Genomic DNA, 22,028 nt, shown 5'->3' with positions numbered 1-22,028 from the left:
GTGATTGGGCTAGTTTTGAGAAACAATTGGGCAGGTCTTGTTGTGAAAACCTGGCAACCCTGACACTTGTGTACAAAGCATTGGTATTGATCCCTCTTTAAGAAGCAATCTTTGCTCAACTCCAGCACTGAACTGACCCTTGTTTGTGAGACAGTCCGGTGTAAAAAGTCAGAACAAATGTATAGGTATACGTATAGGTATACGTTTTTTTTTTCTGGGACATTTACTTCGAAAATGAAAGTTAACCACCATGTCCTCAGCGTTCTATGGAGACTCCTATGTCCGTTGGTACATCCCAACACAAGACACTTTTAATTGCTCTTTGGCGCTGACACTGTATCTCCAGCAGCTACAGCGAGAGAACAGTAATGGTGGACTGCAGCTTCTCACTCAGGGCTGTGTATATGCCATATGCCGCGTTTCCACCGAAATTCCCTGGAACACTTGTACCAGGAAACTTCCCCAGGGCTGTGTATATGACATAAGTTAATAGGTCACAAATTGGAAGGAACTGCTAGTGTAAAAATCATGTTTATGATTTATTGGGATTATAAAACAATGAGTGGATGGATTTTTACCATATAGGCTGGTTGTTTCCACACACTGCGGCCACAGAACTATGTTCAAATAACATATACAGTAAAAGTGATGTTTGCATTCTGTAGCACCTTTAATGTCCAGCTATCACTATTAACAAACCATTGACTTAATTTGTAAATAACTAAATAATAATTATTAGGGATGCACCGAAATTTCGGCCACCGAAAATTTTCGGCCGAAAATGGCCTTTTCGGTTTTCGGCCGATAGACTTTTATCACCGAAACAACACGGCCGAAATGTTGTGATGACGCAAACAGAAACCGCGACCTGCACGTGCACCTGCATAGCAAAGACCACGAGCTCCCCGCGACATTCACTTAACACCAGTGAGAACATTCTCGTATTCTTCGTATTCCTTTATTCGCAGCACTAAAGCGTCTCCTAACAAAGAGATTAAGACGAACCACGAAGTAAAAACAAAGAAAAGTACAGTCTTATAGAGTCTGTTAGCACACGTCTCACTGGGATCTTTTCGGATCCTCTGCACTTCATCGCGAATGTGCTTGATCCGCGTTATAGTGACCATTACTTGGATGCGGAAATAAGGCAGCGCGCACGAGAGATGATCCAGGCCGCGCTGGATGCGGAGAACCCGCGTGGAGACGGAGAAGTGCCAAGCGCAGGAGACAGATCAGAGCACAGAAAAAAAGACTGGTCTCTGCACCAGATGAGTGGCATGCACCATCGTTGTCTGATATGTTCAGTGGAATTCTGCAAGAAAGTGCCTCAAATAATAATAATACGTTGGCTATTTTGTTCTTATACACACACACAAACATATATACATACATAATATCAGATTGTAGCCATATTTATGCTAGATTTTCTGCTAGATTTCTGCTTTAATTTGATAAAAAATGTTTATTTATGCCCTGGCCCTATTTAAATACACTCTCTCAAATATTTCTCAAATGTCAGGCAGATGACAAGCTCAACTGCTCAATAGCTAGATGGTTATCTGTCTGAAGTCCCCATCCCCAGAAGTGATAACAGTCTTGCCAACTGGAGAAGTGATGCACTTTCTAGTCCTACATAGAAAAATTTCAAATGCACTTCACCTAAATGCACTTTGTTTTTATGAGAGAACTGTTCATTTTAAAACCTTTCTGCAGGCCATTAGGCCTGTACATTATTATTATTAAATATACACATGAGTGGGATAAATTTTTAGTTTGAATTTTATTTTATACTGTGCATTGTTGCAATGTGCTTAATAAATATTTACATCATTTGTAATTATGTTTTTTATGTTGTTTTTTTTAAATAAGTTATGTAATCGTAATTATCTTTGAAACTTTAATATCAATTTATGCAATTGCAATGTCTTAATTTTAGTAAAGTTAGTACACGGTCATAGCAATAAATGCAATGGTACTAATAATTGGCATAATTTATTTCGGTGTTTCGGTTTCGGTTTTCGGCCTTGGTTTTCTCTTTTTCGGTTTTCGGTTTCGGCCAAGAATTTTCATTTCGGTGCATCCCTAATAATTATTCATCCCCTTGGGAAAATTTAGTTCCAGTGACTTTAATATGCAGTTCTCACAAAAGACAATAAAACATAAATTTCACTGTAGTACAATACAAATTTCACAGAACTTAGTAAAAAAAAAAAAAAAAAACTAAATTAGACCTGTTCATTTAGAGAACATCTCTCTACCTGAAGGCAAAAGCTCAAAGTCATTATACAGTGGGAGCCTATTATCAGAAATAATTTTTATAGCTTTACCAAGACATCTAGTTGGATAAATTTGTTGTAAACCCAACACAGGGATACCAAGTTATTTACTTGCAGAACTTTTTTTTTTTTTTTTGTAGAAAGAGGTCAATAAACTTTCAATAAATGAGTTATAAAATAACCTTTAACAATGGATCTTCCAAAGGAAACACACATCTTTGCTGGCCTTTTTGTTCACACAATCAGTCCATTTATCTCACTTCAGTGATCTAAAACAACTACAAGACATTTACACTCATCTACCCTTGGCTCCAAAACTCTGGAATAGCCTTCTTGATAACGTTCAGGGTTCAGAAAGAACTTGATCTGTTTAAATCTAGATTAAAAACACATCTCTTTGACCAAGCATTCAAATAATGCATCTCATAATCTTGTACTGTAAGGTGTATCTGATCAAATGCACATTATTATTGTTTAGCTTGAGAACAGCAGCTATGCTAATTATGTCTCAATTTGCTTCTCTGTTTCTGCCACGGGAAGTCAAAATTATACAAGCTTCAGTCTAAATCCAGCCGTTACAAAGACCGGAGATGACTGAACACCTGAGAAGAGATGATGCCAACCCTAAAACAACATGAACTACCAAGTTTTGATACAAGTTTGATTGCAACATATAATCATTGCTGTTAAGAATGTTCATTGTCTGTTTGATTACGTCATTAACTGAATTTTACTTTACATTTCTGCCATATGTTCATCAATTTGACAGTCACTACCGATAAGCTACTACTAAATATATTGTAGAAACTTAATTTTTTTCTGTAAAGCTGCTTTGCGAAGATTTGTATTGTGAGAAGCGCTATACAAATAAACTTGAATTTAATTGAATTTATTTTAATTGAATGAGTGAGAAAGTCATTTTGGACACTGACATTACAGCTTCCATCACTGTATGGACAGAACGTTGTCTACAGCCAACAAACAAATGAATATGATTTGAGAGAAGTGTGAACCATGTCCATGTTCTAACCAGCATATCACCTGCATGCATTAAAAGCATAGTCGTTGGTTATATTCATTACAGAGAAGTATATCCTGCTGGACAGAGATGAAGTAATCTCCTGAATTTCTCTCATTCATAATAAGGCTGTTGATGAATTATTACTGTCTGCAGCAATGAACTCTTTCCTTTGTCCTGATTATCTTTCATCTCATGTGTCTGTGTGGGATGAAACAACAGCACATTTGTCCAGAATTGTCCAGAAAGTTTGGCTCTTCAGTAAGTGAGATTTAGTCCAGATATTCTGTATATACTATTCAAGTATATACTGACGTCTGATACTTTTAATGTATTAAACGTAAATAAATAAAAATGTTCATCAATGTCTTACTGTAAATATTTAGGGCTCAAAATTAACAAAAGGGGTGTAAAATCTACAGAAAATCACCAATTTGTCTAGCAGATTTTGAATGCTGAGCCATTCCCTGTGCATTTGACAATAAACGTGGAACACATAACAGTATTAAATATTTATTTAACACACATACTTATTTACATTTCAAATTTGCACCTAACATACCTGTACATATTAAATGGTCTATTATGCATATTGTCTTGTCTTGTCTTGTCACTGTGATTCTGTCACACTGTGGAGCTTCTGTCACTAAAGCCCCTTTCACACTGCCATTCCGGCAAATACAGGGGTAAAGTGTTCCTGTAATTGTTCACTGGTCGCTAGATTTGGCACTTTCACACTGCCAGTGATGACCCGGTATATGTGCGTGCTTTCACACACAACCCTTGAAGATCCCGTAACAACACGTGACATCAGCGCGTGACGTGTAATGTACGAGTCGAGAACGCTAGGCACGTTATACTTTCACTGAAGCAAGCAAACGATCTCGGCGTCAGCGCGGAAAGTGAGGAACTAACTGATCTCTGCTTCATTACAGTTTGCACATATGTTTTCGTCACGAATGTTGATCTTCCTTCAAAACAGCCGGTAAAAGAGTCGCGTGATAACGCGCGTCATCACTTCGACACGGAATTAGATCTGGCTTTTGTTCACACAGCGCTCATCCCGGGTCGAACCCCGCAATGTTACTAGGTCCCCGAGCCGGGGTCAATTCGTTAATCAATTCCGGGATGTGGTTGCTTTCACACAGAAGGCGACCCGGCAATGTTCCGTAAATATTGCGGGTCCGACGTGCAGTGTGAAAGGGGCTTAAAACAGTTCAAGTCATGGGCCGGCAGGAATTGTAAGTAGGGGAGTGAATGTACAGCAATCTCTTAATACACCCTTAATAACATGACAGAGGTGCCCTTGAGCAAGACACAAAACCCCCAACTGCTCCCCGGGTGCCGCAGCATAAATGGCTGCCCACTGCTCCGGGTGTGTGTTCACTGTACTTTGGATGGGTTAAATGCAGAGCACGAATTCTGAGTATGGGTCACTATACTTGGCAGTATGTCACGTTACGTCACTTTCACTTTTTCACTTTCACTGACAATAAAGCTTCTGATTCTGGAAGCCAGGTCCGGGTAGGCCAGTAAGGTGCAATTGGCAAGACCTGTTCCTCGACCTTGCCTGTCTGTTCCTGTCTGTGCGAGAAGGCTCACTGGGGGAAATACATTCTTGTGTAGAATCCAGGCCAGCTGTGTGCAAATGCATCCATGCATAGAGGGGCCTTGGTCAGGGAATAGTATAAAAAAGCAGTGTGAGGACTCGTGAGAAACAAACAGGTCCGCCCATCCCCGACCACTTGGGGATGGAGTTGCCACTGTCCAGGGAACGTTAGATGTCATGAGGGTGCGTAGGCGGTACAATAAGGCTCCCCTGAAATGTGGACTGACTGGGCTGGATTGTTGTTGAAATGCTCCATCATAGTCAATGAGTCTAACTCCATATCGAGAAAAGAGATTTTCTGCACAGGGGAGAGCTTGCTCTTTTCCCAGTTGATCCAAAGCCCTGTCTGGCTGAGGTGCTGGAGCACCAGGTCCCTGTGATCGCACAACTGTTCTCACGAGTGGTCCATGATGAGCCAGTCATCAAGAGGATCCTGATGCCCACTTCCCACAATGGGGTAAGGGCTGTAAAACTCCAACTCGATTGCATACATTGTCAGTAGAACAACAATCTCCTTGCACAGGACAGGGGCATCTCAAGCTACAACCAAAATCTCAAAAATGGCACTGAAAATGGGGGGGGGGGGGGTCACCTGGCAAACTGAATCGTGTAGCCAATTCGAACTATCTGAATGAGCCAAAGGGATGGGCTGGGTATAGCTCAAGCCACGCATCCAAGCTCCATGTGAGTGGCACCAAAGGGACAATAGACAAACCCGAAATGGAGCAGCGGGTTGTGCTGGATGGCATGGAATGTATTGAATTCTGGCTCAACACAGCAGGACTCCCCGTATCCCTGGAGGGACCAGCCAGAGATGTGTGGGAAGGTGCTGCATCCCTGAACCGCAATCTCGTGGCCGTTGGCAATAGGGCCATCGTGGGCGAGAGTGAGGAGGCAGTGCATCGCTCACTGTCAACCCATGAGCCTGGCAACCTGGAGGAAAAGAAAATTGCTCTTGGAAATGGTGGAACAGAACCAAAGATTCTCCACCCAGCTCTCCTCCAGGGGAGCTTACAGACTTTGGATGGGAGATGAGGAAGATTCCTCAAAGTAGAGGCGCTTTGTGGGCACAGGTGCACAACAACTGCTCTCTCCACCTGGGCAATGTCCATGTACACCCTAGCCACCCCACCATCGAGGGTAGCGAGGATAAAGGAAGGAGATGAGTGGCTTCTGGCCATAAAAGGTGCCATCCATGACTTCATTACTTCCTCATGCATCTCTGAGAAGAAATGACGTGAGGCAGAATGCGGTCGTGAGTCATGCCCTGTGTCGAGAAACCAATCGTTCAGCTGCAAGGTCTCGGGACTGGGCATGGGACAACTCCAGCCCTACTACTTATGGCTGCCTGGGCAAGCATGGCTGTCGAATGGTCTAATTTGGTGGTGGTGACCACCCGAGGGGGACAGCCCCAGCGAATCTTCATTCTCAGAGGACGATAGCCCATCCACCGATGCTGTTATCAACATCTAATTCTAAAGTAATGCACCGAATGAAATCCTGGGGCCACCTTGAAGCAAGTCAGCAGAATCATCACGGAGCAACACAGGACAAGCAATTTGGCAAGAGTAAGAGGTCTGTTGGGGCTGACCCGGCAGAGACGCCCTCCCTTTAATCTTCAGATCTCCCAGAGCACTAGATGGGAGTCCTTTGCTTGTGGCAGAGAAACCGGAACAGGAAGTGACAGAGGAGTCTCATATTTTCAATTTAAGAAAGCAGAGAGGCGATCGCAGCATTGCCATGGTCATGCGCTCACAGTGCGGACATGAACCATCTCCGAACACTTGCAATTCTACCTCATGATGTACTTTCTGCATTAATTCATTCTTAGTAATGCTTAGCAGAAAAGTAAACAAACTTGAAATAAAAAAATAAAAATTTGTTTTAAAAACATTACAAATTATTGTATTGTTGTAATTTATGCTGTAATGTTAACCATATACCACATTTAATCTACAAACTCAACAATGCTATTGTTTGCATCTATATAAGCAAACCAGGCCATACATAGAAAACAGTACAGTACATCAGCATCTATCTAATGCTTGAGCATGAGACTTTTTTATTATTATTATTTGTTCCTTTTTACTTTGATTGCATTAATGGATTTGTAAAAGCTTCATGTAGTCATTACCTGTGGATGATGCGTTTGTTGCACAGGTAGTGCAGAGCGAGGGCGATTTCACACATGTAGTGCTTGACTGTGCTCTCTGTAAAGTGCACGTTCTGCTGTAGATGATAACGCAGATCTCCTCCCAGCAGCAGGTCAACTACCATGAACATGTCCTCCTCATCTTGAAATGAGTACCTGCATTAGACAAATGATGACAGTGAATTCTCATCTTTCTTCATAATTCATATTAATATACATGTGTCATTTGGAGTCTTTCATATCTTTTTGTTTGACTTACAATATGGAGATGCATATTTTAGTAGGATTACTGTTAGATTACCAGCTATTTTGGAACAACCGATACACCTGCTTGTCAATGCAAATATCTGCTCAGCCAATCATGAGGTGGCAACTCAATCTCTGTTGGGGCAGAAATGTGATCTAAGTGACTTTGTGGAATGATTGTTGGTGGCAGTCGAGGTGGTTTGAGTATCTCAGAAACAGCTGATCTTGGATTTTAACGCACTGTTAACAGTCTTGAGTTTACAGCAAATGCAGAAAAACAAAAAACATTCAGTGACCAACAGATCTGTAGCTGAAAAGGCCTTGTTAGTGAGAGAGGTCAAAACAGAATCACCAGGCTGGCAAAAGCACAACAATATACATGTTATATAATAATCATGTAAGAGCTCTGAGCCTATTGGCTATTTAATAGAGTATTTGAATATTGACTCCCCTTCAGCTCATCCGAGATTAAGAAGAGTTTGTTTCTTCATCAGATTTGGAGAAGTGTGTCACTGCATCACTGTCTCAGCAAAGGATGCTCTGCAGTGAATGGGTGACGATAAAACAGGCCCCTCCCACGATGTTTGATTGACAAGCCCATCTTTGTTGTTGGATGTTATAATGAAAATATACAAAAGAAGTGAGTGCAAGGGATTTTCATGAATCTTTGCAAATTGCCTTTCCTAGTAATGTGCTAGTTAGCAAGTTTTGCGTCTGAAAATCACAGTCTGGTTGTCATCGCACTGAAAAGAAGGGCGGGGTCAGCAGAGCTCATTAGCATTTAAAGCAACATGGACTAGAACTGCGTGCTGAAAACATAACTGATTTTGACAGGTTTAAAAAGGTGTTTTTTACACTAACACTGATACATTTTTGACCAAATTATGTTATAGAATTCTAATTAAGATCCTAAAGATCCTATCTCCTTTTGTCTCTCACATCAAAGTCCAGCTACATATATGTTTAGAGCTGTTTTGGACTGCTTTGGCTTGTAAACGGTGCTTGAATGTGCAGATTTCTCTCCTGATTCAGACCAGATTTTTCAATGCAGGAAGCATTATTAAGGATTAGGATTTTGTCTTTTCAAGTAGTGTGGATTATTACGAAGTCTTTATCAGCTGTTTGGACTCTCATTCTGACGGCACCCATTCACTGCATAGGATTGTCGAGCAATTGATGAAATGACACATTTCTCCAAATCTGATGAAGAAACAAAATACATATTGGATGGACTGAGGGGGAGTACGTTTTCATTTTTAATCCCCTTTAAAAAGGGAATATGTCTCACCCAAATTTCCAGCTTCCAGCTTATAAAATGTCAACAAAGGAAAGAAGACTTGTTGAGCTATTATTTAAGGTCATAAAGCCAAAGCAAGCGAAAGTACCAAACCTCAGTCATAGAAAAGCACTTAAGGTAATTTGCTGTTTGCTTGTTTCAGAGAAAGATCTCCCACTGGCAGGTCTGAGCTTGTTCTGCTTGTGGCTTCAGTAACCCATCGGTCAATCAATGTCTGACACTCCCAGGAGCTCTACATCAGCAAACACTAATTTTACACTCATTTGAAAAACCATTCAGCAAAGCAGCATTGATTTTACATACTTGCTGCCTGCTTATGTGCCCTTCCATTCATATCTGAAAAATGACTGGTTAACAGAGCTCTCACAAAGACAGGGTTGTCTCGTCATCATGCTGGAACCCAGACAAACAAACAAACCCACACACACACACACACACACACACACACACACACACACACACACACACAGACACAAACAGCAGTTCAGAAGTTTGGGAATAATATTTGTAATGTCTTTTTAGAGTCTCTTCTGCTCATCAAGGCTTCATTTATTTGATCAAAAATACATCAAATAAAACAGCAACATTGTAAAATATGAATACAATTCAAAACTATTTAAAATTTTCTATTTTAATATACTTTCAAATGTAATTTATTTCTGTGATGCTCCGCTGTATTTTCAGCATCATTCCTCCAGTGTTCAGTGTCACATGATCTTCAGAAATCATGAAAATATGATGATTTTTGGAAACTGTTGTGCTGCTTAATATTTTTTGGAACCTGTTATACTGTTTTGAGGATTATTTGATGAATAAAAAGGATTCATCAGAATTTTTTTCTAACAATGGGTCTATCACTTTTTTTTACCAATTCAACACATCCTTGCTGAATAAAATGATAATTTCTTTCAAAAGAAGAAAGAAAAATATTACTGACCTTAAGATTTTGAAGGGTAGTGTATATTGTTACAAAAGTTATCTTTTTTTTTTTACATAAATGCTTTTCTTTTTTTACCTTTACTCATCTACAAATCCTTGTAATAACATATTTATTCAACAGCTTAACCACATTTTGAAAACTGCCTCTTTTTTTAACTTTACACACAAATCCAAGAATTGCAAACAAAATGCAAAATGACACAGATTTCTTGCTAAATGTAGCACTGCATTCAAAATATCACAGTCGAATTGTGTGTTGTGTTTTGCAAAAAGTGTTTTATGAAATTTAAAACAGAGTCAAAGGCGGAGAATGAGTGTATGGTTTTGCAGATTTGGTGCATGCTTCTGCTGTTTGAGTGTCAGCTTTCAGAAATTGTGAGACAAGTAAAGACTGTGTCTAAGCAGTTGAAAAAAAAACCCTAATCTTTCATGTCTCTTAAGATACTTAAGTACAAGTTTAGAAGAGCGCTTTAAAAAAATTTAAAGTATATTTGAAATCAAGTTTTAATAAACATTTGTCATGCTTTAAAGAAATACACTTATTTTGATGTTCACTAACATACTAAAGCACATGTACTTGATTATAATTTTAACTGTAGTTTTTTTAAAAACATGTAATTAAATAATCTTCCAAAAACATTGCATGCACTTAAGTCTATTAGGTTAAGTATATTATTTCAGAAGTACTTTGAGTATGCTGAAGTATACTTCTTTTTCACAAGGGTGTAGATAATAGTCATGAAGGACTAGGGAAGTGGACGTTCTCAATGCAGGAATTAATGTAGGAGAACAGAAAAGCCTTTTTAAGCGTCCTGCTTTACTCTGATCCCAGGAAATGTCCATCTGTCAGAGACTGAACTCGACACGAGTCTGTCATACACTCTGTGTGGACACAAATAGGACAGCCTGAGGCTTTATGAGCAACATAACAACAATCTGCAGATGTTCTCATCTCACTGCTTAATGTTTCAAGAGACGGGATGGGAACGGTCTCAGACTTTATAAGGAGACTCTACAGTATTAATATGCAGTGATGTTATTTTAGACAGCTGACATTAAAACATTGCTGGTCACCTTCAGGTCACCTATAGGCTAAACTGATGTATTTTGCTCTCTTAATAAAATAAACAACTCTCTACTCTGCAGGTAAACACTTTTTACTGAAGTGCTATAGAAATACAACTATAAAAACTATATTTTAAGCGTTAAATGGCCAATATATTGAGCTCAAAGTGCAGTGATTTATTTTAATTAATGACAAATCTCATACTTTTGTCAAAAATGTACTGTTGCTCATTTAGTTGCTTCTGTTTTCTTTTCTTTCTTTTTTTAAGTTGAAGTTGTAGTATTTATTCATTTACTTATTTTGTCATGTTTATATACAGTGTACGCATTATTATTAGGCAAGAAGATATTCTGATCATATTTTTTTCACAAGCACATTTCACCAATTAAGAAAAATCCACATCAGTCTTACTAAGTACTATTCATTTTGTATATTATCATTTATAAGCGATATATAATCGTTAATGAGGTCACATTTTGTTGTTGTTGTTGTTGTTTTAAGTTCATATCTATAAGTAATGAAATGTTTTTGATTTATGGTTTTAGTTTCAATTAACAATAATGGTAACACTTTATTTTAGGGTCTAGTTGCTTATTAGCATGATGATTACTAGAATATTAGCCATTCATTAGTACTAATTAAGCACATATTAATGCCTTATTCTAATTTCTTAATCCTACCTAAACTTTAAAAACTATCTTACTAACTATTAATAAGCAGCAATCTAGGAATTTATTAAGGTTTAAGACATAGTAAATATCGAGTAAGTGTTTCCTATTCTAAAGTGTTACCACAATAATAATCCTGCCTTTGGTGTGAAACTGCAAAAAACAAAAGGTTTTAAGTTTGGCATGAATTTTTCATCCTCTAATGAGGCTTCGAGGCGGTTTGATTCGTATTTGAGGGCATCACTGAGATCCTGCACTATTGCAGAAGAACACATCTAATAAATTACTAATGACAGGGAAAAGTGATGGCATGAAAACCTGCTTAGGATGCCACCGTGACTCGTGTCACATCGATTTTAAACTGCGCTTTGATTGACAGGCGTTATTTGTCCGTTGTCAAAGAGGGACCAAATTACAGCACGGTGCTGAGAAAGCATAAGGTGTGAGCCCACTTCATCAAGCTATACTTCATGCACAAGCACACTGCTGACAAAAGAGTGATTCCCCTTGAGTGCACTTAGGGCCTCTTACAGCCAGTTTAAATGACAAAATGCAATCAGAATACATCTACACATGTGTGCTAATCAAGTGCATTGGCTTTCAGATGAGAAAACTGCAGGCTAAATGCTATCCTCTGGTATTTTCAGAAGATAATTCAGAAGTCTTAAGGGAAACACACTCGACTGAAGGAAGTCTGAGAGCTCTTCTCTTTAAATATAAAGAAGGCTGTGGTCTCAGCTGGCCTGTCTACATCTCATTAAAAGTAATAAGGCTTTCTTTTTAAGTTGTGATGCAAAGACTAGTGCTATATCTGAATGCTGCTCAGAGAATCGTTTGAAACTGTTGAATATTGCCAGTTATTTTACTGCATTGGTTAATGATAAAAGCTATTGTTGTTTTTGACTTCCTTCAAAAAACAATCGCAAAGAGCATTGCATAGTTGTGCGATTGGAACTGCAGCTCTCGACCTGTGGTTAATAGCATAGTTTCTTGTAAGAAAAAACATTTCAACTTTAAAATTATAATATTAATATATAAATTATATTCTTAAACAAAATAAGCGAGCTAACATGCAGTTCATAACATACAGATTCCATTCTACATCTATTAGGCTTTCAAATTAATTAAAGTGCCATCTTTTGTTTTTAAATTCATTAAATGTATTGCTGAGAAAAATAAAAGAAAGTTGTGATAAGTTTGGGTTGTGACCATTAAAGTTAAAGTTCATTATATATTCATCTTTAGTTGATCCATAGTCAGCTACTTATACGCTGTTGAAACATCACAAGGTCATGTTTCTGATCACATCATACAAACTGAATAACTGTACAGGTTAATATTCAAGGTTATTTTGTATAGCACTGATGAATCACTTAATGACAGCGAGAAACTCACCAGAAATTGACCAGGAACGGATGCTCCAGGTTCTGCATGATCTGGAGCTCTTTGAAGACATTGCGCACTTCATTGCGCTCCACGCACTTGAGTTTGTTCATATACTTCATGGCGTACATTTTCTTTGTGTCCTTTTTCTGGACAATGCATACCTGAAAAAAAAAATTGCATGCATTTTTCCATTAGATATTTTACCTTAACATGTAACTTAAAATTCTTATTAGTAGACACAAAGATAATAATAAAAAAAGTGTTTAAAGTCTGTATATATAGTTCCAGCACAAAGCAGTCATAAGTAACACAGATATATTTGTAGCAATAGCCAACAATACATTGTATGGGTTAAAATTATAGATTTTTCTTTTATGTCAAAAATCATTAGGATATTAAGTAGAGATCATGTTCCATGAAAATATTTTGTAAATTTCCTACCATAAATATATCAAAACTTAATTTTTGATTAGCATTGCTAAGAACTTCATCTGAACAACTTTAAAGATGATTTTCTTTATATTTAATTTTTTTTCACCCTTTAGTGTGACTGACTAAAGTTAGTAAACTGCAGACCAAAGTGCTGTACAATCAGCATACATCTACATACAAAACAATCCAACTAAAAACAACATATACTACATCAACTCCTTAAAGACTAATGACAAGAAGTAACTTTTAACAACAGCTTTAAATGTGTAGTAGACTATTCCAAATCCTCTGATCGGCAAGAGCAAAGTCCTGACACCCTTTACATTTTAAATGAGTTTGTGGAATAGTCAGAAGCAACTTATTAATTGAAGTTAAAGGCCTATATTCAAACTCTCTAACCACTAGGCCATTAAATGTGTATAACAACGGCATACAGATGGTAATACATGAGCCCAGAGGCAGCACGTACAAGGAAAATAAAACAGGGCCAACAACAGAACCCTGAGGAACCCCACAGGTTATTGGAGCTGTTTGTTGAAACAAAGTCACCATACTTCAGTGAGAATGCTCTATTGGAAAGATAAGCTCTTTATGAGAATCACGTGGTCTATTGTATCAAAAGCTGCACTCAAATCATGTTAAATCAGAGCTGCAGAATTACCTGAATCGCTGATTATATGAAGATCATTTTTAAAACTCTCAGAAGTGCAGACTTTGTGCTGTGACCTACTCCCTAAAACCCAGCTGAAATTTGACATTAACTGGGATAAAACGACCTTTTCTAAAATCTTGATATGCATGGTCGTTTTAAGATGGCACAGTACTTCTTCAGTTCTAGTGGGTCTTAACTTAGGCCCTTTAAGAGTCAGCTGAACAACTGCTATATACATAATTTACTGTGCTTGATGGGTTGGGCAGAGCTAAAGATCTCTTCTGGCTTGATTTGCTGTCCACAACTCCCTGATTGGTAGAATTATTTTCACAGCATAATGGATAATGCAGTTTTTAAAAAACAAATGTTCCCCTTTTATGGTTAAAATGACTGGAGTTTTTTACTTAAACTTCTAATGGAGAGTCAACAAAGACAGAATCCCAGAATAAAACATTGGCTGAAGAATTTAAACATACTGAATATTGGGCATTAATAGACGTTAACAGTTGGCTTGCCATACTATCAAGTCAATATAGTAGTAAATTCTTAAGTCTAACTGACATACATATTCTTGAGTTCAGTATCATCAGAATCAATGAAGATCATCAAAGATTCACTTTGGACTCAGTACCATCTGCTTTAATTTGTTTTGTTGTGTTTATGTGGTAAATATAAAGCAAAACTTACTTTTCCAAAACTGCCTTTACCAATGGCTCTCAAGATCTGAAAGTGGTCAAAGTTGACTGTGGAGAGACAATAAATAAATATATTAGTGTACAGTATATTACACCAATGAAATTACAAGATAATCTTTATTTTCTTCTGTAGAACACACACACACACACACACACACACATACACACACACACACACACACACACACAGGGACATCTGATTGAAGCAGGTGTGCAGTTTGCAAAATTAATGCATGATGTGTTTTAGTTTGCACCAAAAGACATTTTTAGCTGAATCTCACTCCTCATCTAATGCATCCAAACTCATCGTGTGACCTGTGAATGAACCGCGTCCCATCTCTCTGCTCTCACAGCTCGTCTATCTGAAACTGCAGTCCAAGTCAGTCTAAAGTACACTGTCAGCAGCAATTACAGCTTGATGGCTGCTACTCGATGGTCCCTACTTCTGTTGGTCAGTGACCAGCGATGATCATTGTATTTTATATCAGAAGTCTCACACTCAGATAGCATGCTCACAGTTTTTATGTTGCATTTTGAACAGAAAAATGGCAAGAGTTTCCTCAAAATTCTTACAGTCTAACTGGCACAAATTTCAGGAAACGCCAAAAAATAAAATAAACATCTTCTAAATAGATGCAAACAACACAAAGCATGAAGAAAGAACATTATAGAGGTTCTGTTAGGTGAATATACCATTTGGGTAGCACTTTAATAGGTAACACTTATTAGTTGCTTATAAGCATGCATATTACTAGATTATTAGCCATGTATTAATGCTAATTAAGAACATATTAATCCCTTATTCTACTTGACCTTATTCTACATCCATAATCTTACCCAATACCTAAACTTAACAACTACCTTACTAACTATTAATAACCAGCAAATTAAGAATTTATTGAGAGAAATGTCGTAGTTAATAGTTAACAAGTGTTACCTATTCTAAAGTGTTACCATAATATATATATACATATTTTTTTATAGTGTCAACTTGTGTACTAACACAAGTACTGCACGATACTACATTCAATAACTACTTGCTACTTAAACTGGGGGGGGGGGGGGGTATCTACAAATCTATATTTTTATATGAATGATTAAACATATCAAGAATAAATGCTTTTAGAAATATCTGAAAGTGTTTCCAAAATCAGGGACACAGTTGAAAAGCAACATAAAGAATGTATATTTATTCATATTGAATTATTCCTTCCTGTCCTAAATAGTAAATGCCCCATCTCTAACAACTAACTCCTATCACAGAGTCCATACCAATTACCAAAGAATCAAGGCTTCAAAAATGCCTGACGATCTCAAACTCTTAATAAAAAGTTGAACAAGCTCTTCTTTAAATGTCAAGACCTTCATAAACCCACACGTGCGCAGAAATGCAGGTAAGGTTTTTCTCTCCATCAGTGCTGTTTAATTATTAGTTTTGCTTGGAAAGGACAAAAATTATTCATTACATTTTGCATCTTCTGCATGACTTTTCTAAGCAAACTTACATATTTTCACATGGCAAACAATAAAACAGATCTCATCAGAGTTTAAACGTAATATTATTCTGAGCTCTGGGAAACAGAGTATAATAAGACTATAAGGCCGTGCTGTTTATTAGTCTGAACCAGTCTGAACCGTCTCTAACATTATTCACTCACTTTAGCTGTTTTCATTCAGATTTTATTTCATGGATTTTATATTTTTGTGTGTTTGTTTTGTTTTAACTTTTCAGATTTTTTTTTTCCGACACGTTTTGGATTTGTTTCATACATTTACTTATATATTTATTTAACTTTTCAGACATGTTTTGGATTCGTGTAATGTTTGTTAAATTAGTTCTGTTTTCTTTTGGCTGTTCAAACATGATTTAGATTTGGTTTAATGGATGTTTTGTATTTATCATATTTTTTCCAAAAGCTAATTTTGTATCAGATTGACAAAAGATCTACACACACAACACACCTACATTGTGAAGGTGTTTTCACATATACAAGCATTACTCCCATGTTCGTGAGGATATGTAAAGATGTGGTTTAACAGTTGCTTGTTTTATGAAGTCTCTGTGTGCTCTGTTGTACAACCATAAGATTGCTTTATAAATGGGCCATTCTGCTATTGCTATAACTGTACCTGTGATGGCCCATCTCTTTCCTTTACTCATACACACACATTTATGAAAACCTCAGTAAATGACTGTCTGCAGTCAACAACTAAGATCCTCTGATCTGGGTTTACTTTGGAAAAATCCTGTTTGAAAGTGAGCAATCTCAATCTCAAAAACAATTGTCCTTGTGTCAGGATTATTAAATCATTGTGCATAAATACATTTTACTTGCATTAAAACGTACTACATGGCGTGTTGTGATTGGTTACAAGACACAGCTTGGGGAAAATGATCAACTTCATTACACAAAAAGAAAGAGTTTGACTTGAGTCTATATCATGATACAGATAAGAATATATCGGTCTACCGATTTTACTGTAGTGTCAGTCTGAATACTCGATTCTGATTGGTTCTTTGTCTCCACATTTAATGCACATCATGCATTATCTCTTCATCATAATATTAAATTGTGTTTTTTTGGTCTTTTTTATAGGTTGACTGTCCCTGATTACTGTATCCTTTCATTGTACGGAAAAGAGCAGACATTCTGCTGAGTTTCTTAATTTGTGCATCATGGAAGTCAAAGAGATTTTAAACAACATAGCAGGTGTAAATGATGACAGAATTTCATTTTTGGCATATTTTGTCTTCCCTCGACACTCATAAAGACAGTCCTGCACCAAACTCATGCTACTGGGATGCTCGAACAAATAAATGTTTTTATAAGAACAGTTTCAGTCTTTTAACATTAAAAAAAATCACATACTTCATCATTAAATAAACTACCCACCTACTTGTTTGTATGTTTAAATAAATCATTTTAACAGTAATAAGTTTGGGTGAAGGAATCAAAAGAAAAGCGTGCTCATGTAGTTCTTGTTTTGTTGTTCCTGAACACACTCACCCTCCTGTGGGTCGTCCCTGACCGGTGTCCTGCTGGACTGACCGAGTCCCATGACTCCTGAAGAGGTTAAACTAGAGACATCCCCGGCGTTTGTTAGTAAGGGTTAATGTCTCTGTTGAAGAATGGACAGAGTGAAGAGTGAGGCTACAGATGCATGGTTTCTACAGAAGAGGTTATGTTCTGTATAAAGTGCTAACTTGCAATTATTCCTTTAAAAATTGCCATTATTTAGCTTTTCAACGATAAAATGAGTTTTGTTGGAATAGTGCTGCTACATTATATAGATTGTTTTCAGTGTAGACCAGAACTGTCTAAATGCTTCGCTGTGTTTGTTGGTGCTGTTTAATACAGTTCATCAATTCGGTAACAGTTCAGAATAGGGAACATTAATTCACTGTTAACTACTTTTCCCCTCAATAAACCTCTAATTTGATGCTTATTAATAGTTAGTAGGATAGTTGTTAAATTTAGGTGTTGAGTAGGATTGGGAAAGTAGAATAAGGCATTAATATGTGCTTAATTATTACTAATAAATGGCTAATATTCTAGTAACATGCATGCTAATAAGAAACTAGTTAAGAGACCCCAAAATAAAGTGTTAGCTTTAATTCATTTCTGCTAGCTAAAACATGAACTGTTTTGTGTTTCATAATTTATCAAAAGCCAAATATATATATATATATATATATATATATATATATATATATATATATATATATATATATATATATATATATATATATGTATGTATGTATATATGTAATGTGAAATATTCAATTCTAATATTTCATAAATGGACTAGATACTCTCGCAGAAAATAAATTTTCTCTCTCTCTCTCTCTTTTTTTTTTTAAGATATGTCCACACAAGAAATTGGCAAAAAATTAATAGTTAGTATAAAAATAATAAATTAATATGTGATTTATAAGTAGCCAATATGCTAGTAATATGCAATGCTAGTTAATAATGAGAATTTGTCCTTAAATAAAGTGTATATCTATCTATCTATCTATCTATCTATCTATCTACATGTATATATATATATATATATACACACACACACACACATATATCTGCATAAAAAGTGACAACTTGCCCCTATTAAAATACTTTTAATAGTACTAAATAGGACAGTGTGCAAGTCATACTAGACATATACATACACGTTGTTTATTGGTTATTTGTTTACAGTAGCATAAAGAGTTGTATAGAGCTGCAGCTGAACTCCGTACATAATAAAATGATCATAAATCAGGCTCTTACCGCTTTATATGGCAGGAGGGTTGAAATGCTCGAGCACGCGATGGTGCAGTGTAAGTCTGAGACTATCCCACACAAGTTGTGCTCGCCGCAGTGCTGAGAGGAGATCCTGGCAGAGCCGGAGTCAGTGACACACTGATGCAGAACACACACGTCTCGCGCGCTCACGTCCTCAGCTGCTGAACAGAAGCACCGTAACGCGTGTGCACACACCTGATGTGAGGAGGATGAGGAAAGTGTTCATCTATTCATGCATAGTGTGGTTCATATAGTTCTGTTTGCACGCTGCTGTCCCCAGAGGCTTTTATTCATTTATTCAAGAATTCCTTTTTTTTTTTTTAATGCATTTTAAAGAGTAACAAAATGTTTAATGCATAATGTTCATGTTTATAATGGATTATAAATCTATATATATAAAATAATAATAATGAAAATAAAAAAATAAACACTTTCATCAATTTCCTGTGACCAATTTGCAAAAAAAAAAAATTAAATAAAATAATAATAATAATAATAATAATAATAAAAAAATCATGTGGAAAACAAACAATAGAAAGTTGTATTTTCATGTTATTATATAAAGTGCACTGTCTCTTAAAAGTAATAGATTATTTAACCTTTTATGACAGGCCAAGTTTAGTTTTGGTAATTTTACTAGTGTTCATGATCCAAAATTCATGGTATTATGATATATATTGTAGTTAGGGCTGTCAAATTTAGAAAATCGAATTAAAGTCATGGTGTGTCGATTAATTAATTGAGTTAGGTTAATATAATCGCAGATTAAATTTGAGTGTGAAATTAGCTACGCACAAAAGATCATTAAAAGCCATTATTGTGTTAAATGATAAAGTTCCGTGAAGACATTACACATTGTAGCTTTAGTAAGACATATTTAAAATATATTGTTTGCTACAATGGCCCAGCATAAGCTATACAAAATAAAAGAGGATCATTTAAGAAAGATTTCAGTATTTTTGTTCAAAAAGTTACTTTCTTTCTTTTCAACTTAATTAAACTCTAAATATGAAACTAAAACTGCCAGCAGGTGGCGGGAAATGTCTTTATGAGTCATTCATTCATTGATTCGTTCAAACGGGTGATTCATTCTAAATGACGTAAACGGCTCACTTTATGAATCTGTTGTTGAATCATTGATTCTTTCAGAACTAGGATTCACTCAGAAACTGAACACCTGTTGTGTTTGCTCGGAGACACAAGACAGTTCTGCAATGGCTTTAAGCTAATATTTTCTCTGCAGAGTTGATCAAAACGAAAATATTGCGTTTAAAATCTAATACAGTATTATATATATATATATATATATATATATATATATATATATATATATATATATATATATATATGTATATATATATATATTTTTTTTTTTACTTAACTGTTGTTTAATAAAATCACATTTAAACTCGTGATATTCGGGACAAAATCAGCACTTTTTGCTGAAATACTTTTTGTGAAATGCTGCTTACACTGCTAATTCTTTAATTATTTTTCAGAGTATATTTTTGTAATGTATATAAAAAAATAAAACGTCAAAATTTCCCTTTTAATTCAGTGTTTTTTTTTTCATGGTAAATTTTATTTTATGATTAAAAAATATGCAATTGTTTTCATCAGTAGATAGACAGACAGTCAACCCAAAGTGTGCGTTAGCATGTATAATTGTAATTATACAGTAATTGTAAAAATATAATAAAATAAAATAGAATATAGCCACATCATTCATTGTAGACCAAACTTGTGTAAGTGTAGGACAATGCCATGGATTTTTTTGCATATAAATATATTATGTTATATTTATTTATTTATGTGTCTGGTCTTTAGGCACGAGGCAGTAATGAATTTGCTCTGGGTCATCAGTCTCCAAAGTGAAATCCTGTTTAGGATCTCCCAGAATCCAGCCATCACACTCCTGATGCACACACTGCTCTTTTACAAACACACTGCTCACCTCTCCCTGATTACACACAGAACACTGCACAGTTAAACTGATGAGCTGCTGTCTTTGTTAAATGAGAGAAGTGTGGTTTATTCAGGAGGAGAGCACACTAATAAATCTGCTGGAGTCGTTATGCTGCCATCTAGAGACACACGACTCAACTTCAGTCTCCTTTTATTTAGTTGCGTTCAGTTTTTACATGTGTTTTCCTGCAGATTATGTGACAGAATAATCAGATTTGGCTTCTCAATAATATTTAGATGCATTGCTATATAGCATTCAAACTTGAAGGATTTTTAAAATCTAAAAAAAGGCTTTTTTTTTCAGCATTTTTGTCTTGAAAATATGTATTTTCTAGTTTGTAGATAGTTCTCTCCAGGACATCTCTGGCTCTTATTCTATCGAGCCTGTATTCACTGTATGTGATGACTCGTGTTAAATGCATCAAGAAGACTGCAGATATGTGTCATTTATACAGTTCATTTGTTTTGTTATTAAGCTTATATCACATGCACAAAGCCTCGATGGCTGCTGAATGAAGGTGCTGCAGACAAAGCTGCCTTGTTTTTAGGAAAACAACTTTTGTCACAAAACCCTCATGAAAAAAGAAGCATGCTTCATTCTACTGAATCCATACTTCAAATCCTAAAAGTGTATTTACAATTAAATAAACTACTTTTATGTCACTTTAATGTTTTCTAACACAGAAGTGCACTTTTGTAATATTGTCATTTTAAAAGTTTTACTTCAGAGTTCATTTAAATCATATGTTTAATGATGTTCTATTTAAGTAGCTACACTCAATCTGATGTGTTGACTAAAGCACATGCAAAGTACTTGATTATAATTTGAACTGCAGTATTTGATATTACATTTAAAGTTAATATAGTTAAATGTACTAAACTATATTTAGATTACATAAATATGATTTAATATGTCAAGTTATATATATATATATATATATATATATATATATATATATATATATATATATATATATATATATATATATATATATATATATATATATATATATATATATATATATATATATATATTAGCATAAATGCTTGTCAGCACATCCAGAATTATGTCAATCATTAAAACATACATAAATATACATTTTCATTTAATTGTATTAGTTAATTAATTGATTAGTGTTTCTACAATTATGGAGACTTTTGGATTCATTAGGATATTAAGGAAAGATCATGAAGATATTTTGTACATTTCCTACCGTAAATATATCAAACTGAAATCTGAGTGGTTTCATTTATGCACTGTATGACTTGCCTATAGGTCGAAATTGTCCATTTTTCTTTTATTCCAAAAATCATTAGGATATTAAGTAAAGATCATGTTCC

The 22,028-nt window shown here is 35.8% G+C and overlaps 1 protein-coding gene across 1 annotated transcript in view; it reads right to left on the bottom strand.

Moving 5' to 3' along the window:
• The window catches only part of LOC127985351 (serine/threonine-protein kinase 32B), a 50,076-nt gene extending 31,165 nt beyond the window's left edge, over nt 1-18,911 (bottom strand). The window contains exons 1-5 of the mRNA XM_052587328.1: nt 18,708-18,911; nt 17,445-17,556; nt 14,429-14,484; nt 12,667-12,818; nt 7,038-7,211 (exon numbers count right to left, since the gene is read on the bottom strand). Coding sequence (XP_052443288.1) covers nt 7,038-7,211; nt 12,667-12,818; nt 14,429-14,484; nt 17,445-17,496 — 434 coding nt within the window. The 5' untranslated portion in view covers nt 17,497-17,556; nt 18,708-18,911. The remainder of the gene's footprint in view (nt 1-7,037; nt 7,212-12,666; nt 12,819-14,428; nt 14,485-17,444; nt 17,557-18,707) is intronic.
• Between the last annotated feature and the right edge of the window lie 3,117 nt (nt 18,912-22,028).

Source organism: Carassius gibelio, chromosome B21 (assembly GCF_023724105.1).
Source record: "Carassius gibelio isolate Cgi1373 ecotype wild population from Czech Republic chromosome B21, carGib1.2-hapl.c, whole genome shotgun sequence".
Taxonomy (NCBI): Eukaryota; Metazoa; Chordata; class Actinopteri; order Cypriniformes; family Cyprinidae; genus Carassius; species Carassius gibelio.
Note: the sequence above shows the minus strand (reverse complement) of the source record. Positions and strands in the feature narration are given on the sequence as shown.